The 24,692-nt window shown below is 45.1% G+C and overlaps 2 protein-coding genes across 5 annotated transcripts in view; one reads left to right on the forward strand and one right to left on the reverse strand.

Moving 5' to 3' along the window:
• Tom1l2 (target of myb1 like 2 membrane trafficking protein) overlaps positions 1-19,902 on the reverse strand; it is a 124,971-nt gene extending 105,069 nt beyond the window's left edge. Inside the window, exon 1 of one of the 3 annotated variants that reach the window (XM_036195003.1) lies at positions 19,733-19,902. In XM_036195003.1, coding sequence (XP_036050896.1) covers positions 19,733-19,784 — 52 coding nt within the window. In that variant the 5' untranslated portion in view covers positions 19,785-19,902. The remainder of the gene's footprint in view (positions 1-19,732) is intronic. The other 2 variants (XM_036195004.1, XM_036195008.1) reach the window with 2 other exon arrangements.
• A 470-nt stretch (positions 19,903-20,372) lies between these two features.
• Positions 20,373-24,692, forward strand: part of Drc3 (dynein regulatory complex subunit 3) — a 38,598-nt gene continuing 34,278 nt past the window's right edge. The window contains exons 1-2 of one of the 2 annotated variants that reach the window (XM_036194704.1): positions 20,373-20,447; positions 21,149-21,260. The gene's annotated coding sequence lies outside the window, so the exon portion shown is untranslated. The remainder of the gene's footprint in view (positions 20,448-21,148; positions 21,261-24,692) is intronic. The other variant, XM_036194703.1, reaches the window with a different exon arrangement.

Consider the following 24,692-nt stretch of genomic DNA (forward strand, 5'->3'; position numbering starts at 1 on the left):
GCACAGGCACATACATGCATGGGCATGTGCTTGTATGTTTGTCAGCACACATGTGCCATAGCATGTATGTGAAGGTCAGAGAACTCTAGAGAATCAGTTCTCCTACTGTGGGATCCTGGGATTGAACTCAGGTCACTGGGTTTGTGCAATGAGCCCCTCTGAGCCTTTTATTATTTTAATGTCACTTTGGAGTAGTGCCAAATGAAGAGGATAAAAGTCCTTTATAAGTAAATTTCCCAAATTAAAAAAAAATGCCAGGCATGGTGGTACATGCTTTTAACCCCAGCACTTGGGAGGCAACAGCAGATCTCTACAAGTTCAGGGCCAGCCGGGTCTACACAGTGAGTCCCAGGCCACCCAGAGTTACATAGTGAGAATGTGTCTCAAAGGATAAAGAATCGATGTAGGAAAATACATGCACAGGAAGCTCATAAACAAGGGAAGCCCTGAAGATGGCCCTCAGGATGAAGGGAAACTCTCAGCCAATGCCTCGGAGTACAGGGAAGGGAGAGAAGAAACCAGATGCATATTCTGGGGCCAGCAGGCTGGTAGGGCCTAGTAGGAAGGAGAGAGAGGTCATTCATCTTCACTTCTATGGAGAAAGTCCTAGAGCATGGCATGTGAGTCCAGTTTCGGATGCCATAACATGGATACTTCAAACTGTTCATTACAAGGGAGTTTATTGTAGCTCATCATTCTAGAGGTCAAAGGTCAGTCGGTAGTTACAGCTGTCACTGGAGCTCCAGTTACAGCCTTTTTCAGGCACAGGTTCCAGGGAAGCACAAGATAAGCACACGACAAGGAACAGGGAAAGCGTGTGTGTCAATGTGCATCTCTTCTGGTGTCCTTTCCACGTCTTATGAATACCCCGGGGTTCAGTCATGGGAGCTCCACCTTACCTACACGCCTTCCAAAGGCACCCCTTCTAAACACAACTAGAGTAAGTTTCCACCAGCTTAATACCTCGTAAAAGAGACCGAACATATTAACTGCATCAAAACCATAGCAGATGGTGTCTCTAGATCCTGGAGCCCTCCTGGGCCAGGTACTACTGTCTGTAGCATGGGCCAGATGTGGGTTCAAGTCTGTTCTGTCTGTCACCTACTTTCTGAGAGGCCTCTGGCATATAACTCAGACCCATGTGTAAACCTGAAAAAAATAATACTGCCTTGGGGTACTGTAAGTAAATGACCAGCACCCCTCAACAGATGGCAGTTTCTCCACAGACCCAGTTCCTTTTTTTTTTTTAACTGTCATGAAACCAAATCTTAAGTTTCAATCTGAGAATATTCTTCAGATTTAGAGAAACAGAATTTTGCCTGTCTGTTCTGATCCTAACTAAAGGACACATGAGGCATCTGACTTCTCTTTATGTTACTGCTTAGCAACGAAGGGGAGTAACATTTACTTGGAAAGACAATATGATTCTGAAAATGAGAATAGATGGGTCACAGTAAAGTGAAGAAAACTGAAGTCTGTATATAAAAGGTTGTAACCATGGGCAGCAACAGAAATTCAGTTTCCTCATGACTGACAGGTAGATGGCACCCAGAATGGACACCCATTCAATACACTCCACATGAAATCAGTAGAAAATAGCAACTGAAGAGCTCTTCCTTCTTGGATGTGTATGAATGTTTTGTCTGCATGTGTGTGTGTGCACCATGTGGATGCCTTGCAGAGGTCAGAAAAGGGCACTGGATTCTCTGGAACTGGAGTTAGCGATGATTGTGAGCCACCATGTAGAGCCAGTGCTCCTAACTGCTGAGTCATTTCTCCAGGCCAACTAAAGTGTTCTTAGGAGAAAGCCTACAAGAAAAACACAGTCCTGACTGACCTTTCTTAAGTGGAGGCCAGGACTGTAGGTGGACAGAGGCTCCACAGCCTCCCTTGTTGCATTTCCCACCTCTGCATTTCCAGGAGACCTGGAACTCAGGAGGGGATGCTCAGGCTTTAACAGAGGTGTCAGAGATGGTCTTCCACCAGATGGAATGGCCCCAGAACCACTACCTGCTATTGCCCCTAATCGGACCAGTGGGCAAGTACATGACACCCACACTGAAGAGGATATAATCTGAACAGGCATTCTGGGGTTCTGTAGGTCAGAGGCTAATTCACAATAGCTTTGGAGGGCAAGGGAATATAGCCATGTCTATCACAATATGAAATGCTCCCAGAGTCCCACACAGAATCTAAACAAGAGAAATGTTAAATAGTACACTAAAGAACAAAGATAGTTGGGTGGTGGTGGCACATTCCTTTAATCCCAGCACTCAGGAAGCAGAGGCAGGTGGATCTGTGAGTTTGAGGCCAGCCTGGTCTACAGAGGGAGTTCCAGGACAGCCAGGGCGACAGAGAAACCCTGTTTTGGAAAAAAAAAAAAAAAAAAAAGTACAAAGGTATGTTGCTTAAAGACCCAAAGCCACTGCTTAGAAGGAGAATATCTATATAATTGAATATCTAGTCTGTGGATTGCCATGCACACAGTGGATCTAAACATTCTGCCATGTCAAGATCTCAAAAACATGCAATACCATGACAAGCACAGGCTTAATTTTATAATTAAGTCTACACAGGATCTTTTATATAAAAGAAACCTCAGGGTAAATGACTACTTGATAAGTAGCTGCCAGGAATTGCCTCCTGGAGTACAGTGAGGGTCTTAACAGGCTTATTCATGACAGAATAGAGGATTCTATATTGTCTTACTTTTAAGACACAAGAATGGGTCTATGTTGTCACACACATATGGTCTATGTTGAATGAAGGACAAACAAAGTGCTATGGGATGCCCAACTGGTATAAAAGGCCAGAGACATCACCTCAGGTTAGAAAAATGCCACGGGAAGACCTCCCCCAGCCACCCAAGACACATCATACTTCCTCCTCTTGCCAACCCAAGAGGAAGGTTGTTATGCACATTTTCCTCCAAAGAAGCCTATGGCCACTATAACAGAACTGATGGTTAAAAGGTTACACCCAACAGACCACTCCCTCCCCACAGAGCAGCCTCTGTCTGATCCCTTGACAGAGCTCTGAGCCAGGGATCATATCATAACCAGCACCCCGAGTCTATCAAGATTTGAAACTGAAGACTCCTTGGATATTCTCTCACACAAGAACCACAATCAATGATTTCAGTTAACAAGCTGAAAGGCATCTTTTTCCTCCTCCAAACTCCCTTATCCCTCTCTGGTCAACTCCTGCTCATCCTTCAAAACCAGGTCCAGGCACCCCAGGCACGTTCCTCTCTCCACACGACCCTCAGCAGACTACTCTCCTGAGCCTCCTGCTGGCCTTGTTCTCTTCTGCCACACAGACTCAGCCTAGACTCTGAAATAATGTGCCTCTGTGTATCTCTCAGTGCAAACTCCTAAGCTCAGCCGCAGACAAGGCACTCACAGGCCTGAGGCAAAGGCTTGTCCCTCATCTTGCTTCTCAGGGTAGTACCTGGCTGACTAGGTATCCAAGGCAGGGAGCTGCCTCACTGGGAAGCATAAAATCACTGAAAGACAAGACAATGCCACCAATCTAAGGAAGTGCTCTAATGTCTGCTTTGCCACATAACCACAAATGATCCCACGTGTCCCTTGGCTCTATCTTGCCTCTAAACCTAGAGCACCAGCTGGCTAGCATCTATTTCAACAAAACAGTTTTTTGTCACAACCACCATACAGTGTCATCCCAGGAAGTATGAAATGCTGCAAAACAGAGTATTTAACCCGCGGTTCTGATGCTCTGCACTCCTCTAGATATACACCCTTAATTTTGGTTCTATGTAGGTGCTTCATAATATACCCCCTAAAGGTATGTGAACAGCTTTCACACTCATTAACATGGCTATTATCAACAAAACCAGAAAAAAACAATGTCAGGGAAGGTATGGAGAAATATGACCCCTTGTGTACTTTTGGAAAACAGAATGGCTGCTTTGGAAAACAGTATATAGGTGCCCCAAGAAATTAAAAGTAGGGCGGCAAGCTAGGTGTGGTGGCACACATCTTTAATCCCAGCACTTGGGAGGCAGAGGCAGGTGGATCTCTGTGAGTTTAAAGCCATCATGGTCTACACAGCACAGTGAGTTCAAGGACAGACAGGGTTTTATGTAGAGAGACCCTGTCTCAAAAAAAAAAAAAAAAAAAAAAAGCTAGCTGGCTAGGGCTTGATGTATGAAATGGCTTGTGATGTTTAGTATTTGAAAAGTCAATTCTAATTTCAAATGCACAAATCTTAAAATGTAAAATGTAAATGTCTGGTGGAACCTGGAAGAAAACACAGTTAAGACTGAAGGAATAAGAATCTGCATAAATTTTCAGATGGCAATATTTTAAGGTTTACTGGAGATGTGACATTTTCACAGATCCTGACTATTTATGAACAAAGCTAATCACCGGAAACATTCACACAAAGCCTGTGGTATGTTGAGAGGTAATAAAGAAGTTGTTCTTACCTCCAAGACTAAAATGTCCTCTGTTCCTTACATGTCAACCAGAAACCCAAGTTCTTCAATGCTAAGACATTCTGCTACTTTTTCTAACTAGTGATAGCATTAATATTTTTCATAATATTTGGTTTCACCCTCATGCACTTAAAAACAAGTTCTATTCAGCTCTTTACTGCTCTTTTTAAAGACTGCTGTCTCTTTTGTGTGCGTTGCCAGAAGTCACTGAGATATTTATCATCTCATGATAATATGAAGGTACCTTATCTTATTTGCCAAATGTGGTCTGTGTCTAAGATGTTAATAATTCCTTGGAAGAAAAAAATGATAATTTCTTTGGTTATAAAGAAATTACACATGTATTCACATAAACATAAATTTTTTTAAAAATTAAAAAGAAATTAAAAGTTGGAGAAAGAAATTAAAAGTTGGTTTACCAGATTACCCAGCAATTCTATTTCTGGCTATGTGCCCAAATGCATCAAAAGCAAGAATTCAAACAGATGTGTGCTGGATAATTTTATGTCAACTTGGCACAAGCTAAAGTTATGTGAGAGGAGGGAACTTCAATTAAGAAAATGCCTCCCTAAGATTGGGCTGTAGGCAAGCATGTAGGGCATTTTCTTAATTAGTGACTAATGGGGAAGGGCCCAGCCCATTGTGGGTGGTGCCATCCCTGGACTAGCCCTGGGTTCCAGAACAAAACAGGCTGAGCAAACTAGATGAAGTACTCCACTAACCAGCACCCCATGGCCTCTGCATCAGCTCCTGCCTCCAGATTCCTGCCCTGACTCCCTTCAGTGATGAACTACAAGGTAGAAGTATACACCAAACAAACCCTTCTTCCCCAGCTTGCTTTTGGTTTTGGTGTTTCATCACAGCAATAGAAACCCTAACTAAGATGAGATATTTGTGCACCCTTATTCATAATGGTATTATTCAAAATAGTTAAAAGGCAGAATTAGCCTAAGTGTCCATCAATCAGTAGATGAATGTATAACAGGATGTGGTCTATCCATAAAATGGAATATTTATTATTCAGCATTGAAAAACAAGAAAAGCTGAGTGTGGTAACACATACTTTTAATCCCAGCACTCAGAGGCAGAAGATCTCTGTGAGCTGTGGCCAGTCTGATTTACAAAGAGTTCCAGGCTAGCCAAGGATACACAGTGAGACCCTGTCTCGAAACAAAAACAAAAAAAAGAGTCTGACATGTACTCTAACATGGATGAGCCCTGAAGATATAGCATGCAAGTTAAGTCAGCTTTTAAAAGACAAATGCTGTATAGATATATGAGGCTCTTGAGTGGTCAGATTCATAGACAGATGTAGTTGCATGAGGATATGGAGAGTTGGTGTTTAAAGGACACACAATTTCTGTTAGGGAAGATTTTAAAAAGCTCCTGGAAATGAATGGTTGTAATGGCTGCACAAGGACATTAAGTGTGAATGTACTTACTACCATTGAATTCTGTATTTGAAATAGTTATGGTAACAAATATTACATTATTTGCATGTATATTTTGCCAAAATAAAACCACATGTCTGGAGTGTTGCTCTGTGCACTGGAGTGTTACTCAATCAGGAAGATGCAGTTGATTTTTAATGATCTTCCCAAAACATGCTGGAGACAAACAGTGTCACATGTCACTTTCTTAGCCCAGACAGAACAGAGAACCACAGTCCCATAAAACAGCTGAGTACGTTCTTGGAGGGAGTCCTCAGCTTTACCTGTGCTAGGCAGCATGCACATGGATAGGGCAGAGAAGTCCACACCTGATCTTATTGACCTGGCCCATGTACAACTCCACATGAAGCCAAGGGAGATGGCTGACACCAGCAGGTTGTGCTGTGGGCCGTACTGGGCTTCAGTCTTCTTAGAGTATTTGATTCTAAGAATGTCAAGAAAGGTAAAATTACACAGCCCATTTTTAGGACCACATCCTTAAAACTTCTAGAGAGAAAGCTGAAAAACAAGAAACAGACATGGTTCCAAACACGTAAGCTGTGTCCTGGAGCCTACAACCCACTGAGCACCGCAATGAGGAAAGCCAACTCCTCCAAAACTTCAATACCCGGAGGAATAAATACGATTCCTCTCTTCCTTCCACCAGTACATTCTCAGGGTAGACCCCTACTCCTCATCACATAGAAAATAGGGAGCCTGGAAGTATACCGACAGCTAGAGGGAGATTCCCAACCCTATTCCAGAACCAAAGGCTAATACCCACACTTAAATAGTCAGATAGTTATCAAATACATATAAAATGCGTATCACTGCAGATTAGGAGTTTCTGGCATCGGAAGGCCCCCAATGAGCCCCAAAAGGAGTTATAGATCTAAACCACAAGTGAGACCACTACAGGGTGCCACAGCATGCTACCGTGCACAGCGGGGAGAGTATGGAACAGCAGAGGTTGGCAGGGGCCTGCAAGGGAAGAGACAGGAGGGAGCCCAGTGGGGGAGGGCCTCTATACCAGGCTCGGTTCACAGTGGCTCAGGAGATGGGGAGTCCCAGGAGGTTTCTAACAGGTGTGTCCCCCATATGGGGCACACAATGTAGAAAGGGAAGGAGAGTAAAGGAAGGGTGCCCACTAAGAGCAACTGGTCGGGGACAGCAATTGGCTAAGTCAACGAAGACAAAAACCAAGGTGAAAGAGAGGTTGAGGACACTGAGAAGCCAACAAATCAAACCCCAACAGCAAAGTCTGCAGGCAAGAGACGCACAGAGCCTCTAGGTTCAGAGTGATTCTCCACCCCCTTCACCTCCCTTCTTTTGACACTGCTCACCCCTGGAGCAATCTGTCTTATGTGTCTATGAAATTGAAGCGCATGCATCCCGTGGACACCTTTTTAGAAATGTGCCATTACAAGTGACATTTTCGGGCGTCAGAGTTAGTCTTGTCTGCTGGTGGATCGAATGTGCCCAGCTGACAAGTGAGAAGACTGTGACACCAACAATTATAGAAACAAACTCAACCTAGAATCTGGAAACCAAACTGTTCTTTCCGTCTCTTCCTGCACGTTCAGCAGACACTATGGAGGGCCCCTGGCAGAGGGCCCTCGTAGCTCAGCCGCAGCAGCTCAGAGGACTGGAAGGAAAGCCAAACTTCACGACCTTTCAGGGTAGCAGGTGGTGGAAATGGCATGTACAGGTACAGGATTTCCCAGGGCCGGAAGACAGCAGAAAACCTGTCAGAGTATCACTAGGATTAAGCACAAACAGCACATGCCATGTGATTCCACTTAACTGCACTTCCAGACAGGCAACACTCACCTACAGAGACAGACAAGATCTGTGACTGCCTCAGCAGGGATGCTGACAGGAAGCCTGCCTGGGGCCCAGCGTGGAAAAAAAAAAAAAAAAAAAACTTTCTTGAATGAGATTGATATTCTGTGTCTTGGCAGGGTATAGACTACAAAATGCATACATCTGTCAAAAATATAACAACTAAGATTTGAACATTGTACCATACCTAAGACCCTTTCTCAAAAAATAAAAAAGGAGAATCATATCTCGGCGAAAAACATCAGAAAGCAAATATATAATATTTATTATAAAATACACAAATAAATTTATTATACACACAGGTACAAATAAATGTATGAAGTGTGCGTATACATACATATAAACTGGATTCTTATGATTACTTCTATAGAGGAGCACAAGTATTAAAACAAACTAAAGCCACCTTTTATCTTATGAAATTTGTTCCTTAAGTTGCAGGACTGGGAATGAACCTGAAGAACCTGTTGTTCAAATACATAAACAAGTAGGACATGACCTACCCAAAGTCATACAGCAAGGTAGTAGCAGAACACTAACCTATGCCAGGCTTCTCAGGTCCTAGCCTGAGATATATTTCCTGTTTGAAATGACTGCCAGAAAAAGCCAATAAAATACAAGCTAAAGGTGATTTTAGGGGCTGGTTTCATTTAAGCCATCAAACCTGAAGTTAGGCTGCTTTTCCAACCAAGCAGTCTAAATCAGATTAGCTTTCAAACAATAAAAAGTATTTGCCCCCATGAGGGTGAGTCAAGTGCCCTCCGCTAAACACCATCTTGACACTGCCTCATTGGGCCTCTCTACCATAACAAACAGCCAAATGACTGGCAGGAAACTATGGGCAAATAAAAGCCCTGCTGATGTCATAAAACTGACTCAATATAGGGCCTTGGGAGGATTCCTACCATGGCAGGAGAAACATGTATTATTGCCTTTGTTCAAATTCCTGGCACAATCTGGAGTAATGTCTTCTGTTCTATTTTCTGAGACAGGGTCTCGCTGTGTAGCCTTAGTTGTTTGGAACTCACTATGTAGACCAAGCTATCCCCTGAACTCATAGAAATCTGACTGCCTCTGCCTTCTGAGCTGGGATTAAAGGCATGTGCCACCATCCCCAGCATGGACAAGATGACTAAGAGTTGGGGACCTGAGTTCTTTTAAGAGACATAAACTTGGTAAGTTACTCAGGAATACCTCCAATTCTGGGCTTAAGTGATCCTCTCAACCCAGCCACCTAAGTAGCAGACTACAGTGCATACCACTGTGCCTGGCATGACTTATATTTTATTGTCTAGGGACCCTAAGCTTAGAGCTGAAGGCCTGTCCTCATGGTTCATGGGTTTGTAAATGCCAGAGTAGGGACTTGACTCAGGACTCTAAAACCCCTTGACTCCTAAACTGCATAGCTCAGTGATTATTTATATAACTGACTTCAATGGCTGGAAATTTAGGAATAGTTCTCTTAAATCCAGATCAGTCCTTGCACCACTGATGGTTCAACCAGTCCTTCCTTGTAGAATTCTGTGAACAAGCATTCTCCCCCGACAGGTTTTCTGATGACTGATTTGACAATGTGCTTCTTCAACCTCCCTGAGGAACTTCCACCCAAAAGGTTGTGGATTCCACTGTGGGAGGCCAGCTCCCACCTTTTCAAGAGTTCTTATGAGGAGGAGAGAGGGATAAGAAAATATTAGATAGGAAGATAGTGAAGAGGAGAAAGACAGAAACACAGGATAGCTTTGGGACGACCTGGATCAATAACCAACATCCTTTTCCATTTATTCAAAAGGGCTTTTTATAACAATGCCAAAGGGTGGGGCAGAAGACCTCCCCCTTGCTAGATCAACGCACACCACACAGCCAAGTGTAGACCCTTCCAAACACCTGGAAACTACATACGTGGTCAAATCATCCCCTTATGCAGCCCTGCTGGGTAAAGCAAGCTCAGATTCTCAGACCCTAAGTAAGTTCTCACTAGGAAACCTCTGTGGGTCTACACAGTCCACTCTGAGTCTGTCGAGGAACCACAGTTGCAGATAGAAGAAGAGAAGGATCTTAAGCAGACACTAGATTGTAAAATGGACCTTTCTCCAAGGTGTAAGCTGCTGTTCTAACCATCAGTGAAGTGCAAGTTTAGTAGTCTTCTAGACATATCAAAAATTCTCTTTGGAGCTGTATTTTTAAATTAAGTGCAAAAGAAAACAACTTACTCTAGCCTAGACCAGTCTTGAACTCACTGTAGCCCAGGCTGGCCTTCAACTAACTCAATAACCTCTTTGCCTAAGATGCCTGAGTGCTGAAATTCTAAGTGTCAGCCACCCCATCTAGCTTGAGAAAGAAATTTCATTTCAGAAAATTGGGCTGTAAATCTTTGAGTGCTGGTGACAATAACAGGGACCCTCAATAGAAATACTATTAAGTATTTTCCTCCCTTGCTCCTCCAGAGAGAAATCATATAATTCTGGTAGATCATTAGTCAAAGTAAGAAAATGTGGCCTCAGAAACTGTGTTGCTGGGCAGTTTGAAAGCTGAATTTGCTAGTGCCTTCCAGAGTGAGACTTAGTTTTCTTAGGTTAACTTCTGAAATTCTGCTTAGATTTTTTTTTATGTATATGGAGTGTTCCGCCTGCATGTGTGTGTGTATGTATTCATAGCAGGCATAACTGGAGCCTGCAGAGGTCAGATGAGGGAGGGCTTCAATCCCCAGGACCTGGAGTTACAAGTAGATGGGCCACCATGTGGGGCCAGTGAGAGCAGTGTTCTTAACCACACCTCCAGCCCCAACCTCTGAAATTCCTAAACCAGCAACTCAAAGAATTATAGGGTTCCAGATAAAAGAGCCCTAGCTTCCCTTGGCCTAACCCTCTCATTTCTACAGGGGAAACAGGCCCAGAGAGGGTAGGCCTATGCTGTTTTTACCCTCACAAACACTTCTGACACCAAAATGTGGAATTTTCCCCCTGATACCAACTGGGAATCCTATAATTCAGTTCAGTCCTATATTTCTGACTTCTTGGAGTGGGTACAGACCCAACTGGGTAGGAGTTGATTCCTACACAACTATCCTCACTTCACACATCAGTGAGCCTTAGTTATTACCTCTGTGCTTCTGAATAGCCAGCTCCAAGTTAGAGTTTTTTTTAATATTAACTACCTGGAATTTTGTGAGAAAGGAAATTACATTAGCAAAGTATTTAGCCAAGAAGAGCTGGGGACATAGTTCAGTGGTTTGGTGTTTGCCTAGCATGCTCAAGGTCCTGGATTTGAACTCTAGCACAAAAAAAAAAAAAAAAAAAAGCACTTCTTTAGGGACAGGAGAGTACTGGGGGGGGGGACTGGGGGAGGGTGCTGAAGTGGGGACTGGGGGAGGATACTGGGGTGGGGACTGGGGAGGGGACTAGGGTGGGGACTGGGGATTGAAAACTTGAAGCAGAGAAGCAGAGCAGGGAGATGAAGGAAAGGGAGGTGCAGAGAAAGAGTCAACCTACTAAATACATATATGAAAGCCACAAGAAAACCTGCTAATTAAAAAATAAAGCTTGAGGCTAGGAGATGGTGGCACATGCCTTTAATCCCAGCACCCGGGAGGCAAAGGCAGGCAGATCTCTGTACGTCTGAGACCAGCCTGGTCTACAGAATAAGTTCCAAGGCAGCCAGAGCTATTACACAGAGAAACCATCTCAAAGAACCAAAAAAAAAGAGGAAAAAAACCATACCAAGTGTAACAGACACAAAAGGACAAATCCTGGATGATTCTTCACATGAAACTCCTAGAGAGTTAAGATCATAGTGTCTGAAACAAAATGGTGGTTGCCGGGGCTGGGGAGGGGGCCCAGGAGATGTTCTTCAGATTTATGAAATAAAGTGGTTGGTGGTAGATGGCAGAGACGCTCCCCACAAAAATGAGCAGCACTACAACTGTACCATGGGTTTAAAATGGTTAAATGGGGCCAAGGAACACCTCAGACATGTAAGAACCTAAGCTTGATCCCCCAAACCTACATAAAACTGCACGAGGGCCAGCAGGCAGAGACAGACAAACCTTTAAGCTCCAAGCCATCCTTGTCTACATAGCGAGTTCTAGGCCAGCCAGAGAGACATAATGAGACCCTGTCTAAAAAAAAAAAACAACAAACAACAAACAAAAAAACAAAAAGGAACACTAGCAAAGCAAAGACAGGAGGCTCACTGGCCAGCCAGTCTCGCATAATTGGTGAGCTTCAAACCAATGAGAGACCCTGCCAGTCCCTAAGTATGACACCCAAGGTTGTCCTCTGGTCTCCATACACAACAAACACAGGCATAAAAATGGTCCCAATGATAAACTGTGTCATATGCATTTTACCTTTTTTTTTTCCCCCGAGACAGGGTTTCTCTGTGTAATCCTGGCTGTCCTAGAACAAACTCTGTAGACTAGCCTGGCCTCGAACTCAAAGATCCACTTGCCTCTGCCTCCCAGGTGCTGGGATTAAAAGTGTGTGCCACCACCACCTACCTTGACCAAAATGTTTTAAAGAGAGAAAATGACTGGACACAGGTTCTGTCATAGAACGGTTGGTCCAAACAGTGCCTGAGAGAAAGTGGGCCACAGTACCACATTTTGCTTTTCTGCTGGCAATAACAGCACTGTGAGTTGCAAGGCAGCATCATGCCACACACAGAAGGAAGCTCTCAGAAGGCTGCCTGAAGAAAGGAGGAGGAGCGGGCTCGACGCTCTGATGGAAAAAAATCAGAGAGAATCTTTTATCAGGAGAAAGGAATAGGGGCCTACAGGGGCCAAATCTGAAACTGGCTTGAATAAACCCTCTTTTCTAACCACAGTGAGAGCCAGAGAGATGGCTCAGTGCTCATAAAGGCACATGCACACAGGCTTGAGGACCTGAGTTCAATTCCTAGATCCCATAGATGACAGAAGAGAAGTGACTCCCAAACATTGTCCTCTGGTCTCCACCTGAGCACTGTGGCATGCACACAACCACACTCATACACACATACATCAGATAAATGAAAAAAAGATTAAACAAAGCTGGGGGCTAGAGAGAAGGCTCAGCAGCTAAGATCGCTCACTAGTTTTCCAGAGAACCTGAGTTTGGTTCCTAGCACCCATATGGCAGCTCACAACCATCTGCAACTCCAGTTCCAGGAGATCTGATGACTCCTTCTAGCCTCCCTGGACACTACACACACATGGTACACAGACATATATGCAGACAAAACACACACACACACACACACACACACACACACACACACACACACACACACAAACACACACACGCTTACACATAAAATATTAAAATTTAAAAAGGAAAAAGAAAGCTGGCCCAGCCCCCCAAACTTGAATATTATTATATCCTTCCAAACTACTGGGTCAGTCAAAAAATTCTGGTTGACCCATCTGCCAGGCCAAGAGTAACTTCACTCATGTGATACTCCTCAGAGCACCTTGTTTATCCCTCCCCCTCACTGATATTCCACATCTTGTACATGACTAAGAACAGAAAGATAATACAGGAACATGCTGAGAGGTTAGAGGATGTTGCTTTCCAAGTAATGAAAAAAGACAAGAATAAGAAAAATCTCAAGGAATTTGTAAGAAAGTCTATGATGGCAATTATATTCTCCTTTGCATTTTCCCCGTTTCCTATTTTCTCTGTGGTTGTCACTGACTTTTGTTTTTAGAGCACAGTTGTATGAGGATATGAACTATCCCAATGGTGCCCTAGGTGGTGGCACTCCTAGAGGCCCTGCCTGCATGTGTTAAAGAGCAGAAGAGAAAGAGAGACTGACCCCTCGTGTCTTTCCAGTCTGGTGTTGTATAACTTGTCCAGACAATGAAGGATCAATGTTCTCAGAACCCCAGGCCTTGTCCCAGTACTCCAGTGACCTGTCCTTTTCATTTCTGATGGCAGATCACAGGGAATGTCCCTGTCCCTGACCTTGGAGAAAGTGTCACTGTCTGCAGCTAATTTCCTAGTAGGACCCACCTTTTCATTCTGCTTTGATGCTAAGAGAGGAGAATGATCTTTCTGTGCCTGCCCAGAGCAGCCCAGTGCAACTCCCAGAGGCAGAGTGCTGGGTTTAGACTCCAACTCCCCCACTGCTAGCCATGGGACACTAAGACGGTGACCACCTTCGTGCTGTCTTGATGGTCCCCATCTGCAAATCAGAGATACAAACAGTATCTCTTTATGCCGCCACTGCTGTGAAGATTAAATGATTGTAAGATGCAAGGAGCCATTTTGGCCTCTGGCACATAGGAATTTAATATTGAACTTAAAATCAAACCTGTAGCCAGTCTTCTTAATATCCCTCCTCTCCTCTCCTCCCTTACTTCACTAACCCGTCCCAGCTTACCCAATCATTCTCTGTCTCATATGAGCTAGATACCTGTCCAAGCTCTTTGTTGACTCAACATCCTGGTCAATGCTTAGCTAGGCACGTACAGGTGGGCAATAGAAAGCCGCTGAATGTCTAAATAAATGAACTCGAAATAATCAGCCTTTAGAGATAGTCGCCAAAAGTGTCCCTATTTAGTGTTTGAAGAAAGATAAAGAAAAGGTAAAAAGAAGCCAAATATTCCATCTCTAGCAAGGGTTCTTACAAGTGTACCAGTGAGAGCAGCAGCATGGCTAGGGATTAGAAATACAAAGTTCTAGACCCTGCCTCAGAAACTCTAAGAGTAAGGCACGGCATTCCAGTTTAGCAGGCCTTCCGGGTTCTGATGCTGATGAATTATGCAGTCTGAGTCCAAGTAGTGCCCAGTGAGCACTGGCCAGGACAGACCTCCAAGCTTCACTCTGCCACTGGCCTGCACGTCTCTTATTTTCCCAGAGTCTGGGTTTCTTTAAGTGAAACAGAAATGATAAGATTCAAATAAGAGTCTGCATATTGTTGGTGCTTAATGAGACAGTGTAAGTTCCTTTTAGTCTCCTTCTGTGTCTCTTATGCGGTTGCAAAGACTAAAGAAAATGATAAAGCCAGAGGGCTCTGCACAATTGCCAACTGTTACAACACTCAGCAGAACAACTGATTATTCTTGGTATAAATAGCCAGGCTAGAGTTCATCCTCTCCCGTTCACAGGACACTGGGAAGTACTTCATGTCCACCACTACCCAGTCTCCAAACACAAATGCTGTGACTAACTATCTGCCTCCTGTATGAAGTACTTCAAAGAAAAGAGATAATCTTTGAATTGAATACCTGGAAACATTTCTAGCCAACACAAGGAAAACAGCAGGCATCTGCAGCACCATGGACCTGACTTGGGGAATTCTGATATATGGCATTCAACTTCATCCAACTCTGAGTAGTAGGTTGAGATGGCACAGTCATATCTTGAATTTGTTTAATTTTTCCCCACACTTCTTAGCTCCAAACTACATGTGAGCAAACTTCCAGAACAAAGCACAGGATCCATACATGAAATGCACAAATAGCTATGTTAGACTGTGTTCTTGGCTGCCAGAACCACACAGGCAGCCATTGAACCAAACAGCACCACATCAGAAGTCTACAGTAGTTTCTCCACCAACTACTCCAGCCCAGGACATGTCTAGTGAGGATGTTTTCTCTCCATGGGCTCCTGGGTAGTAGCTTTTAAATATCTTCACACCCACACTTGCCTAGCATTCATAAGGCCATGGGTCCAAGCATAACCCCACAAACACCTGTCTTCCCAAGGCCCGGGCTCTTACAGGTACTCAGAAATGACTAAGATACTTAGGCATGAGGCATGTGCAGCTAATGAGGACTTTATGGGTGGGAAGATGAAGTCTAGGAATTAAAAGCTGAAGCCAATTAAAGTCGCACTGAGCACTGGCTTCAAATCCTAGCACAGAAAAAAAAAAGTCATCTTTGACATTGCCCAACCATAGTAGAGGCTCATCTTGTCTCAACCCTACCTACCACATTCCCCACAGCCACCTCTCCCCACTCAGTCTGGTGGTCAGATAAACCCATGTCCTCTCCCCTTTCCCTGCTCATTCAGCTGTCCCCCAGGCTCACCAACCCTTCTCTTGCCCTGAAGAGTACCTCAGACTCAGAGGACACACCCACTCCTGTCCTCCACCATCTTCTGACATCCTCTAAACTCCTACAGCTCATCAGCAGTTCAGGCAGCTCCCAAAGTCCTAAAATCCCAGAACCAGAGATCCTGGCTCTCTCACCGACCAGCTAGGCAGTCACTTCACTCCTCTGAGCCTCAGTTTCCACATCTCTAAAATGGGAAGGACAACTTAGGACAAAACATCTGCAAGGAAAAAAATGGCCCTTGTAGGGTCGCTTTCAGCTACTGTGTTAAATGTTTGTTTTTATTTTAGGTGCATATGTGTGTGCCCAAGTGCATGTGTATGTACCACAAGCATGCAGGAGCCCACAGAGATCAGAACTGAGTGTTGGTTCCCCTGGAATTAAAGTTACAGGCAGTCGTGAGCCACCATGTGGGTACTGGCATCCCATCCTGGATCCTCTGAAAGAACAATGGATGCCCTTAACCTCTGAGCCATCTCTCCAGCCCCACAGCTGCTATGATATTTTTTTAGAGATTTATCTACTTATTAATTGTATGTGTATGGGTGTTTTGCCTACACATGTCTATGTGTCATGTACATACTTGGTGTCCACAGTGCTAAACGAGTCTTGGAATTCTTGAGAGTGGAGTAACAGAGTTGTGAGCTGCCATGTGAGTGCTGGGAATCAAACCTGGGTCCTCTGGAAGAGCAGCCAGTGCTTTTAATTGCTGAACCATCTTTCCAGTCTCAGCTGCTGTGTAAAGCGTCAGCCTTGTGGTTGCTATTTTTGCATATCGTCTCCTCATCCCTAGAACATACTCTTTGTTGCTGCTGATGGTGTCTTGAGATAGGGTTTCATGTAGCCCACAACAGCCTCAAACTCTCTATGTAGCTGAAGCTGGCCTTGAACTCCTGATCCTCCTGGATCCACCTCCTCCTGGGATTATTAGCATGTACCACCATTCCCAGCATATGCACACACTTAAAAAAAAAAAAAATCACAGTACCCAAAATCACATTTACTCTTTGCCACAATAGTACAGAATATCCATTAAAATTTCAATCTGTCAATTTATCATCTTTCCAAGCAAAATGACTAAGGCCTACCTACTGACTATTGGCTGCCTAGCAACAGGGACCCTTCATCATCTTCATGATCAAATTTATTTTTCTAAAGATCTGTTTATTTATTGTGTGTATGTGTGTGTTTGCCTGTATGTATGTATATGTGCCACGTGTCTGCCACAGAGGCCAAAAAGGGTGTCAGATCCCCCAGAACTCTAGTTAGAGATGGTCATGAACTGCCATGTGGACACTGAACTTGTGTCTTCTGCAAAAGCAACACATGCTCTTAAAAAGAACCATCTACCCAGCCCCTCAAGTGTCTTTTACAAGCAATAGTGAACCTAAGGCCTGGGAGGGTGTTTTCCTTTACCAGTCATAAACCAGTTACAACACATGGTCTCCTCTGGCAGAAAACACAACCCTGACTTAATTCTTGTGTTGTGAACAGAAAGATGGCCCAATTCACTGAGTCTCTATGATGCTCCAGATAAGATACCAATTGCTGGTGGACATCATCCTCTTCAAACTGCAGCACTCTAAACACAAGTCTCTCCCCACTCTTCCCTCCTTTTCACTCAGCAGACAGTCACTCTGAGGCCCAGAAGACTTACACAATCTTCTGACTGACGCTCTCCAGCCAAGGTCATTCAACTCAGGTCCCATCTAACACATTTACTTACTGACGGCTATTCAACTCTATCCCTTATTTATCCTTTTGGCATGCTGCCCTTTGTGCCTACCAGCTTCCCTCCCCTAACCCTACAAAACCCTCGAGTTCACTGTCTTGAACTCAACACCAACTGGCAAAACAGGATCCCAGCACCCTCATCAGCCAGATCACAAATGTCTGTAACTTTGCTCTAAGGGATCCAATGCCTCAGGCACCACACACACACACACACACACACACACACACACACACACACACACAGGTATGCATACACTCACACAGACACATGCACACACATACATAAATAAAAGAAAGTCTTTTTGAAAAGAGAGGTGAGTCTGGAGAGATGACTCCATGGATAAGAACAGGTAATGCTCTTCCAGGGGACCCAGGTTTTATTGCCAGCACTCCCACGGAAGCTCACAACTGTCTGTAACTCCAGTTCCAAGAGATCCTGCACCCTCTTCTGGCCTCTGTGGGCACAAGGCAACAAGTGGTGAACAGACATACATGAAGGCAAAACAGACACATAAAACTGAGAGAGAGACAGAGACAGGGACTCATGTGAGCATCAGAGAACCAAGTGTTATAGAAGTGGGAAAGACTTTCAGGTCCCAGGATCCATGATTATTTATAAAAACAAACAAATAAACAAAAACCCCACTGTACCAAAAGGGAACAAAATGCCCCTAAAATGCCAGCTAACCAACAGAAGAAGCCTCGGTAAGTTCACGGGCCTCTCTAAAGACTGAAAAGTAAGCTATAAATGCATATGCAAAGCAAAAAAAAAAAAAAAAAAGAAAAGAAAAGAAAAGAAAAAGAAAAAAAAAGCAAGTCTCTATTGCCTGAATTAGTCAGACCCATAAGGATAGTACAGACCCTTGTTCATACAAGACACTTCCAACCAACCTGCTAATATTTAAGTTTTAAACATTTTTGTGAGACTGTTTTGTCTGTGCACCATTTACATGCCATGTATATAAAAGAGGCCAGCAGAGGGCAACAAATCCCCTGGAACTGAAGTTAGAGCCAGTGCGAGCCACTATACAGGTGCTAGGAATTGGTGAACCAGCACTCTTAGCCCCAAAACATCGTTTTGGAAGACACTAATCAGCATTTTTGACTGATCCCTTGGCATAAGTTCCTGCCTTGAGTGAAAAGCCAAATTGCTTGTTTATTATTTACTACTTGTAATTCTAGAGATCAAATCTAGGATTTTGTGTGTGCTTAGCTAGCTCTACCACTGACCTATGCCCCCATCCACAAGTGGCTTTTCCAGTGAGGAAACTTCACAGTGGCCACTTTGCCTGTGCTTTTCCTTACGTGGCATGCTGCCCATCTCTGGCTCCTTATAGTATTGACGGGTGATCTGAGTACTACACTACCAGCAAGACTTCAGTCTTGCCAATTTAATATAGTAGGAGAACAAGGGTCAACGCAAGGAGACACTGAATACCAACAAGGAAAGTTGAAAACTTGAGAACTTGGAAAGTCCCACCACGTCTTGTCCCCAAACACCTCGTGTGACAGAGAAGAGAACGCGAGGTCAAGAGGCGAGTCCCTGGCAAAGTCACTACCGGAGTCCAAGTTTCCGGGTTCCAGTGGAGAGCTTATCAACAAGCAGCATGGCTGGCCTCCCTTCTTTCCTAGGAGGTCCTGCAGCCACGCCATCCCCCTGCCAAGACAGTCACCTTCCCGGAACGCCGCCCCCATTCCAGTCCCTCCTACAGCCTGGCTGAGTTGCAGCTCAAATTAGAAGTCGTGCAGCATGGGACATTTTCTGGGAAGGTGCCCAGCCTCAGAGTCATTGGTACCAATGAGTAGGGACGAGGATGGAAGAAAGAAGTGACATTCCACAGAGGCTCTGGGAGAAAGAGGCCCTGGGAGCAGATGCAGCGAGATGCCTGCTCGCAGTGACATCTCCCAATACGCAGGGGTAGGCAGACCAGCATGGGCACTACTTCTAGGGAGAGACTTGAAAGGCTGGGCCCTGATGGGTAGGGATGCAGGCGGCCTCTCAGAGTCCAAGTTGCAGCTCAGGGGAGCCTCCTGGCAGGGTGAGGTGGCACCAGCGTCCGGGAGAGGCCTCGTGACAAGGATGCCCGGTCCACCTTTGAGATGACACCGCTTATTGGCAGAGGCCCAACCCGCACGTGAAGTGATATCTGTGTCGGGGAAGGGGGGAGGCCCTGGACCTCACCAGCCCGGCCAGCCGTTCTGTGGCTCACTCGACGCCTGCCCCACGCGCGGCCTTACCAAGACACTGCCCTACAGGGGTGCTGAACGGATTCCCCAGCAGGAACTCCATCTCCGCAGGCCTCGTTCCGGCCCGGATGCCTGTATGCCGCGGGTCTCCGCTGCCCGCGCCGCGCTCTGCCCTGACTGACACTTGCCCCCGCCCCACCCTCGGGAACGCCGAGCGCCGGCCTGACCTCGCCCTCTGGGTGCATCTCTATTGGGCAGCGTCTGCCTAGCCCGCCTCCGATTGGACGGCACGCCACTCTCGGTGAAGTCCCACCCACCCCGCAGCGTCTGATTGGGCACGAAGCAAGCTAAGTCGCTGGGGTCCCCGTCAGCCGTAGCGGCACAACCCCTGGACCCGCCTCCAAACGGGTAGCCGTTCATTTTGATTCATTAGCCTGTTGGTCCGTCTAGAGAATCCTTACTATGATTGGATAAAAGACGTGTCAATCATTCAAATAAAGAAAGCGTAACTAGAAGTTGCCGCCCATTGACGGTGCTGATTGGAGAGACGTTTGTTTTCTTCAAGGCTGGTTCGCCCCCCAAGAAACATGGTCACGTGACAACTCAACTTTCACCCAGGATATCTATTGCCTGACTTCCCCTTAGCAACAGAGTGGCGGTGCTTGGTTACCCAGCAACCAAGCGACGCGTCCACTTCAAGGAGAGTCCTTAGGAAGGCAAGAAGCAAGAGTCTAGGCTCCAAAACGACTCCAAGAGCAGAGGTTGTGTGAGTCAAGTTTGTCTTGTAACCCTTCTGTGGGGACTCCGACCTGGCCTTTCTCATTTGTAAAATGAGCACACATGTCATTTTACTGAAACTTGTTAGGCCTTTGGAGAAGAAAATTACGTATAGATCCCTAAGCCCGCAAAAGCTAGTTAGAAGAGGGTCCACCTGCCAGTTTCCTGGCCTGATCAGTTTCACAGAAAGACGGGTACCCCATTCTCTTGATCATCAATAGGCTACTTCATTTGGTGCTGTATGAAGTGCTTGCGATGAGAATACAGACACTAGGGTTCCACATCAGTCTCTGTCAGCATTTCACTGTATGACCTTTCCCCTGAAAAGCCTCGGTTTTCCTATCTGGGAAGTAAGGGCACTAAGGCACCTTTATGTTTTGTTTTTCGAGACAGGGTTTCTCAGTGCAGCCTTGGCTTCCCTGGAGCTCACTCTGTAGACCAGGCTGACCTGGAACTCACAGAGATCCACTTGCCTCTGTCTCCCGAGTGCTGGGATTAAAAGAGTGTGCCACCACCACCCGGCCTAAGACACCCTTTTTAATAGCCCCCAGAGCTGACATGTAATTAAGTAAGTTGTGTGCACTGAGAGTAAGGCAAGCAGTCAGCAGATGCTTTTATTCTCATTATTTTATGGACAATAGTATCTATCTGGTGTTGCGGATCCAGTTGACCCAGGTTGTTGTTTCTCAGGAAAACCTGGACTTTCTCCCAGTGAAGAGGCTACCTGGTTGATTTGTAAGCAAAGCTTTCTGCTGCTTCTCCACATCCTACCTCTGGTCTTCACCAAAGACACTATCATCAGGCAAGTCAAACAGGCCCCCATTTCGATAAATTATTGATAATCCCCATAGGGGAGGATTCTTTGGACCTTGTCTTAGGAAAAACTGTTAGAAACATGAGCTGTGGGTTGGGGATTTAGCTCAGTGGTAGAGCTGTGATAATGGTTGTTCCTAGTATGCAGGTTACAATAGAGTCATGATTAGGAAAATAGGTTCTGCTATATTCAAGCAGTCTTTTGGGAAATCTGCATATTTGTCAGCCTAGGAAAGCCTTGATGTTACAAAGACCCCTACTGTGTGCTTTCATAGCTCTTCACATACACTAACTTGTCATTGTTTGTAAGTAAATATTGGGATGCGTTATCTAATTCAAGTTGGAAACTGAAGACCTCTCTGAGTTATTCATAGCTATTGCTGTCACCCCCAGAAATCAGGCCAAACCCCTTTAGTACTCTTTCTCAAGGTTGGCTATAGAGAGGTTCTGTTATCTTGTAGCTCTCACGAAGTTCTCTCTCCCCACTTACAGCTGTGTGCAAGCCCAGCTCCAAACATCTGGGCCCAGACAAACTTGAATTGCAACTTTACTGTCTTGTCTAGGCCTTCCACCATGCAATGATCCTATACACTAGGTCGGGACAGGTTCCATGATGTGGAACTAAAAAGACTACCACTCCCCACCATCTCCCCCCCCCCAAAAAAAAACTGTATGAGTCAGAAGCATCCTTTGTTCTCTGGATCTGAGGGAGCTAATGGAACTGAAAAGTCGGTCTTTTCCTTCAGGGATCCTTGTGGCTGCCTAGACCATGAGGTCGTCTCCTCTAGTGCTCTTCCACTTCAGGGATCCTCATAGCTCTTTGTGGCCATGAACCTTCTCTCCTAGCAAACTTCTTCTGAAGGGCAATTTATTCCAACTTCATTTTCTATTAAACATCCCCCCACCCCACTTTCTAACACTATGATTGGACCAATCAATCGCTTAGCTTGCATATAACCTTCCAAACTATATTCTGTTTCAGACTGGGGATGATTAGTCCTACGTATAAATTAAGTTCCCAGAGATGTCCCAGACCCCCATATACCCCTTCCTTTCTTGCTCTCTTTCTTTCTTTTGTCGCTGCATTATCCTGGAAGCCCTGGTCCCTCCACTCAAACCCCACCCACTCAGAGAGTCTCAGAACGAAGTCTCCGAATCAGAAAGATGCCAAAAAGCCCAGTTTCTGCATCCTTGATAGCTACTGCAGCTTTGTCCCCTGAAGTTGCCAGCCTCTCAAATCCCTGCTGAACTGCTCAGCTTTTGACCGTACTTGGGCACAAACCCACCTTGTGGTGGAAACATCATCACCCCTCGCCTACGGTCTATAAAACTTTCTTGCCCTGGGTTGGGTCCTCAACTTCTCTGGCCTCCATCTCTGGAACCAGAGAACCTGCCCAGAAGGGGTTGCTTTGCTCAATATAACCTGTTGTTATACTTTTCAATTCAGCTTGATCTGGCTTACTGCATCAGCAAAGAAATGTATTATGGGGTGAGGGAGGCAGGAAACCTATTAATAATGAGATTTTCAAAAATAAAATTTAATCGGTTTCTGCCACCATAGGATAGAAATGCAGTTCCGGCCCTGCATCACTTCCGATTTCTTGCATGGGGTTCTTGTCTTGCACTTCCCTCTTCCTGCTTTCTTTTCTTTCTATCCTTCAAATTGTGTCTTCCCTGGCCAGGCCAACTGTTCCTACAGAGTGCTTTCATGGTTCCCCATCCCTACTAACTTGTCGTTGTTTGTAAGCACATGTTGATATGATTATTTAATTCATGTCTGAAACAGAAGACCTGTCTGAGTTATTCATGACTTGTAGTAGTTATTCAGGATGGATGTGGAGACTGAACAAGATCTTACAGGAATGCAGGGGAAGGAATTATCTGCCCAACAGGAACAAGACCAAGGTTTGAGCTGGTGGAGTTATTTTTCAAAAGACACAGTCAGAACCACAGTTCTGCGCTGGGTGTGAATGTTTAGCATAGATTAACACCAATCCTACACTGCATAGAACCTGCTGGACTTGACTGAAAGCTAGCTCGACCTGTCACGGTTAATGGGCTTTGATGAAATGGAGGTCAAAGTTTTGACACCAGAATTGAGTCATTTCCCAAAGTACAACACCTTTTTGTTTTGTTTTTTAGATTTATTTATTTATACATAGTGTTCTGTCTGCATGTGTCCTTGTAGGCCAGAAGAGGGCACCAGATCTTATTACAGATGGTTGTGAGCCACCAAGTGGTTGCTGGGATTTGAACTCAGGACCTCTGTAAAAGCAGTCTGTGCTCTTAACCACTGAGCCATCTCTCCAGACCTTGTTTTGTTTTTTTTTTTAAGTTGTAAATACTTTTCAGATAACATCTCACAAATGAAACACACTAAAAATTCCCCAGAAGTAAATTTTGAGGTTGGTGGTAAAGTATGAGAAACTTTAAGGAAAATTGTTTAGGAAGAATAGGAAGCTGATGAGCACAAGAATTGCCCTAGGAGGTTGAATCAGTCAGTCCCCCGAGGAGGAGGAGTCAGCTGGAGTAGAGCAGGAAGACAAGGCTGAAGGATTGGGGGGGGGGGGGGGGGGGGGGCACAGATGGAGAAAAAGCAGAGACCATGGGAGATACCCAGATCAAAGAAACCATTGGTGAGCCAGTGAGCTCACTGCAGTTACTTACAGGAGGATGAGTAACTCAAAGGCAGCTGCATTGCTAAAAAGCCAGTCCCAGCATGAGTGACAAATCATGGCAGTTGTGTCCTGGAGCTCTAAACCTAACTTACAAGCCCCTCTATCAAAGACTGTCTTTTCTTCCTCAGAAATTATATATAAACTCTGTTGTTGTTTGTTTTGGATGTTGTTTTGTTTTTGAGACAGGACCTTTTTATATAGACTCTGTTGTTGTTTGTTTTGGATGTTGTTTTGTTTTTGAGACAGGACCTTTTTACATAGACTTGGCCAGTCCTGGAACTCCTATGTAGACTCAGGCTGGCCTCAGACTTACAGAGATCCTCCTGCCTAGGGCATGTGCCGCCATGCATGGCCTTACATAAACTCTTAAGTAGCCGCCTAGTATTGTAACTTTGTGAGCTTCCTGAGCCTTAGGAGTCGCTCTCCCTCCAGGAAGGAGTGTTTTCATTCAGAGGAAATGGCTACACGACATGGGGTAGGTGAGTGGAAGGGCAGGGCACTCACACACGAGGCAGTGACATCGGGATCTTTGATCAGGGATAGTGAAAGAACAGAAAGTGAATACTTGTATACGCTGCATTCAAATGGATGGTAACAGAGCAAAGAGGGAGGCCATCTTAGAAGGAAGACAGGTTGTCAGGGTTCCTGGTGAAGCAGTCTCAGGAGCTGCCCTGGCCCTGGGGAGTAGAAAGCAGAGGGAAGCCCACCTGGAATCAAGATGGGGAGGACCAGAGGTTCAGGGA

Source organism: Onychomys torridus, chromosome 8 (genome assembly GCF_903995425.1).
Source record: "Onychomys torridus chromosome 8, mOncTor1.1, whole genome shotgun sequence".
Classification (NCBI taxonomy): domain Eukaryota; kingdom Metazoa; phylum Chordata; class Mammalia; order Rodentia; family Cricetidae; genus Onychomys; species Onychomys torridus.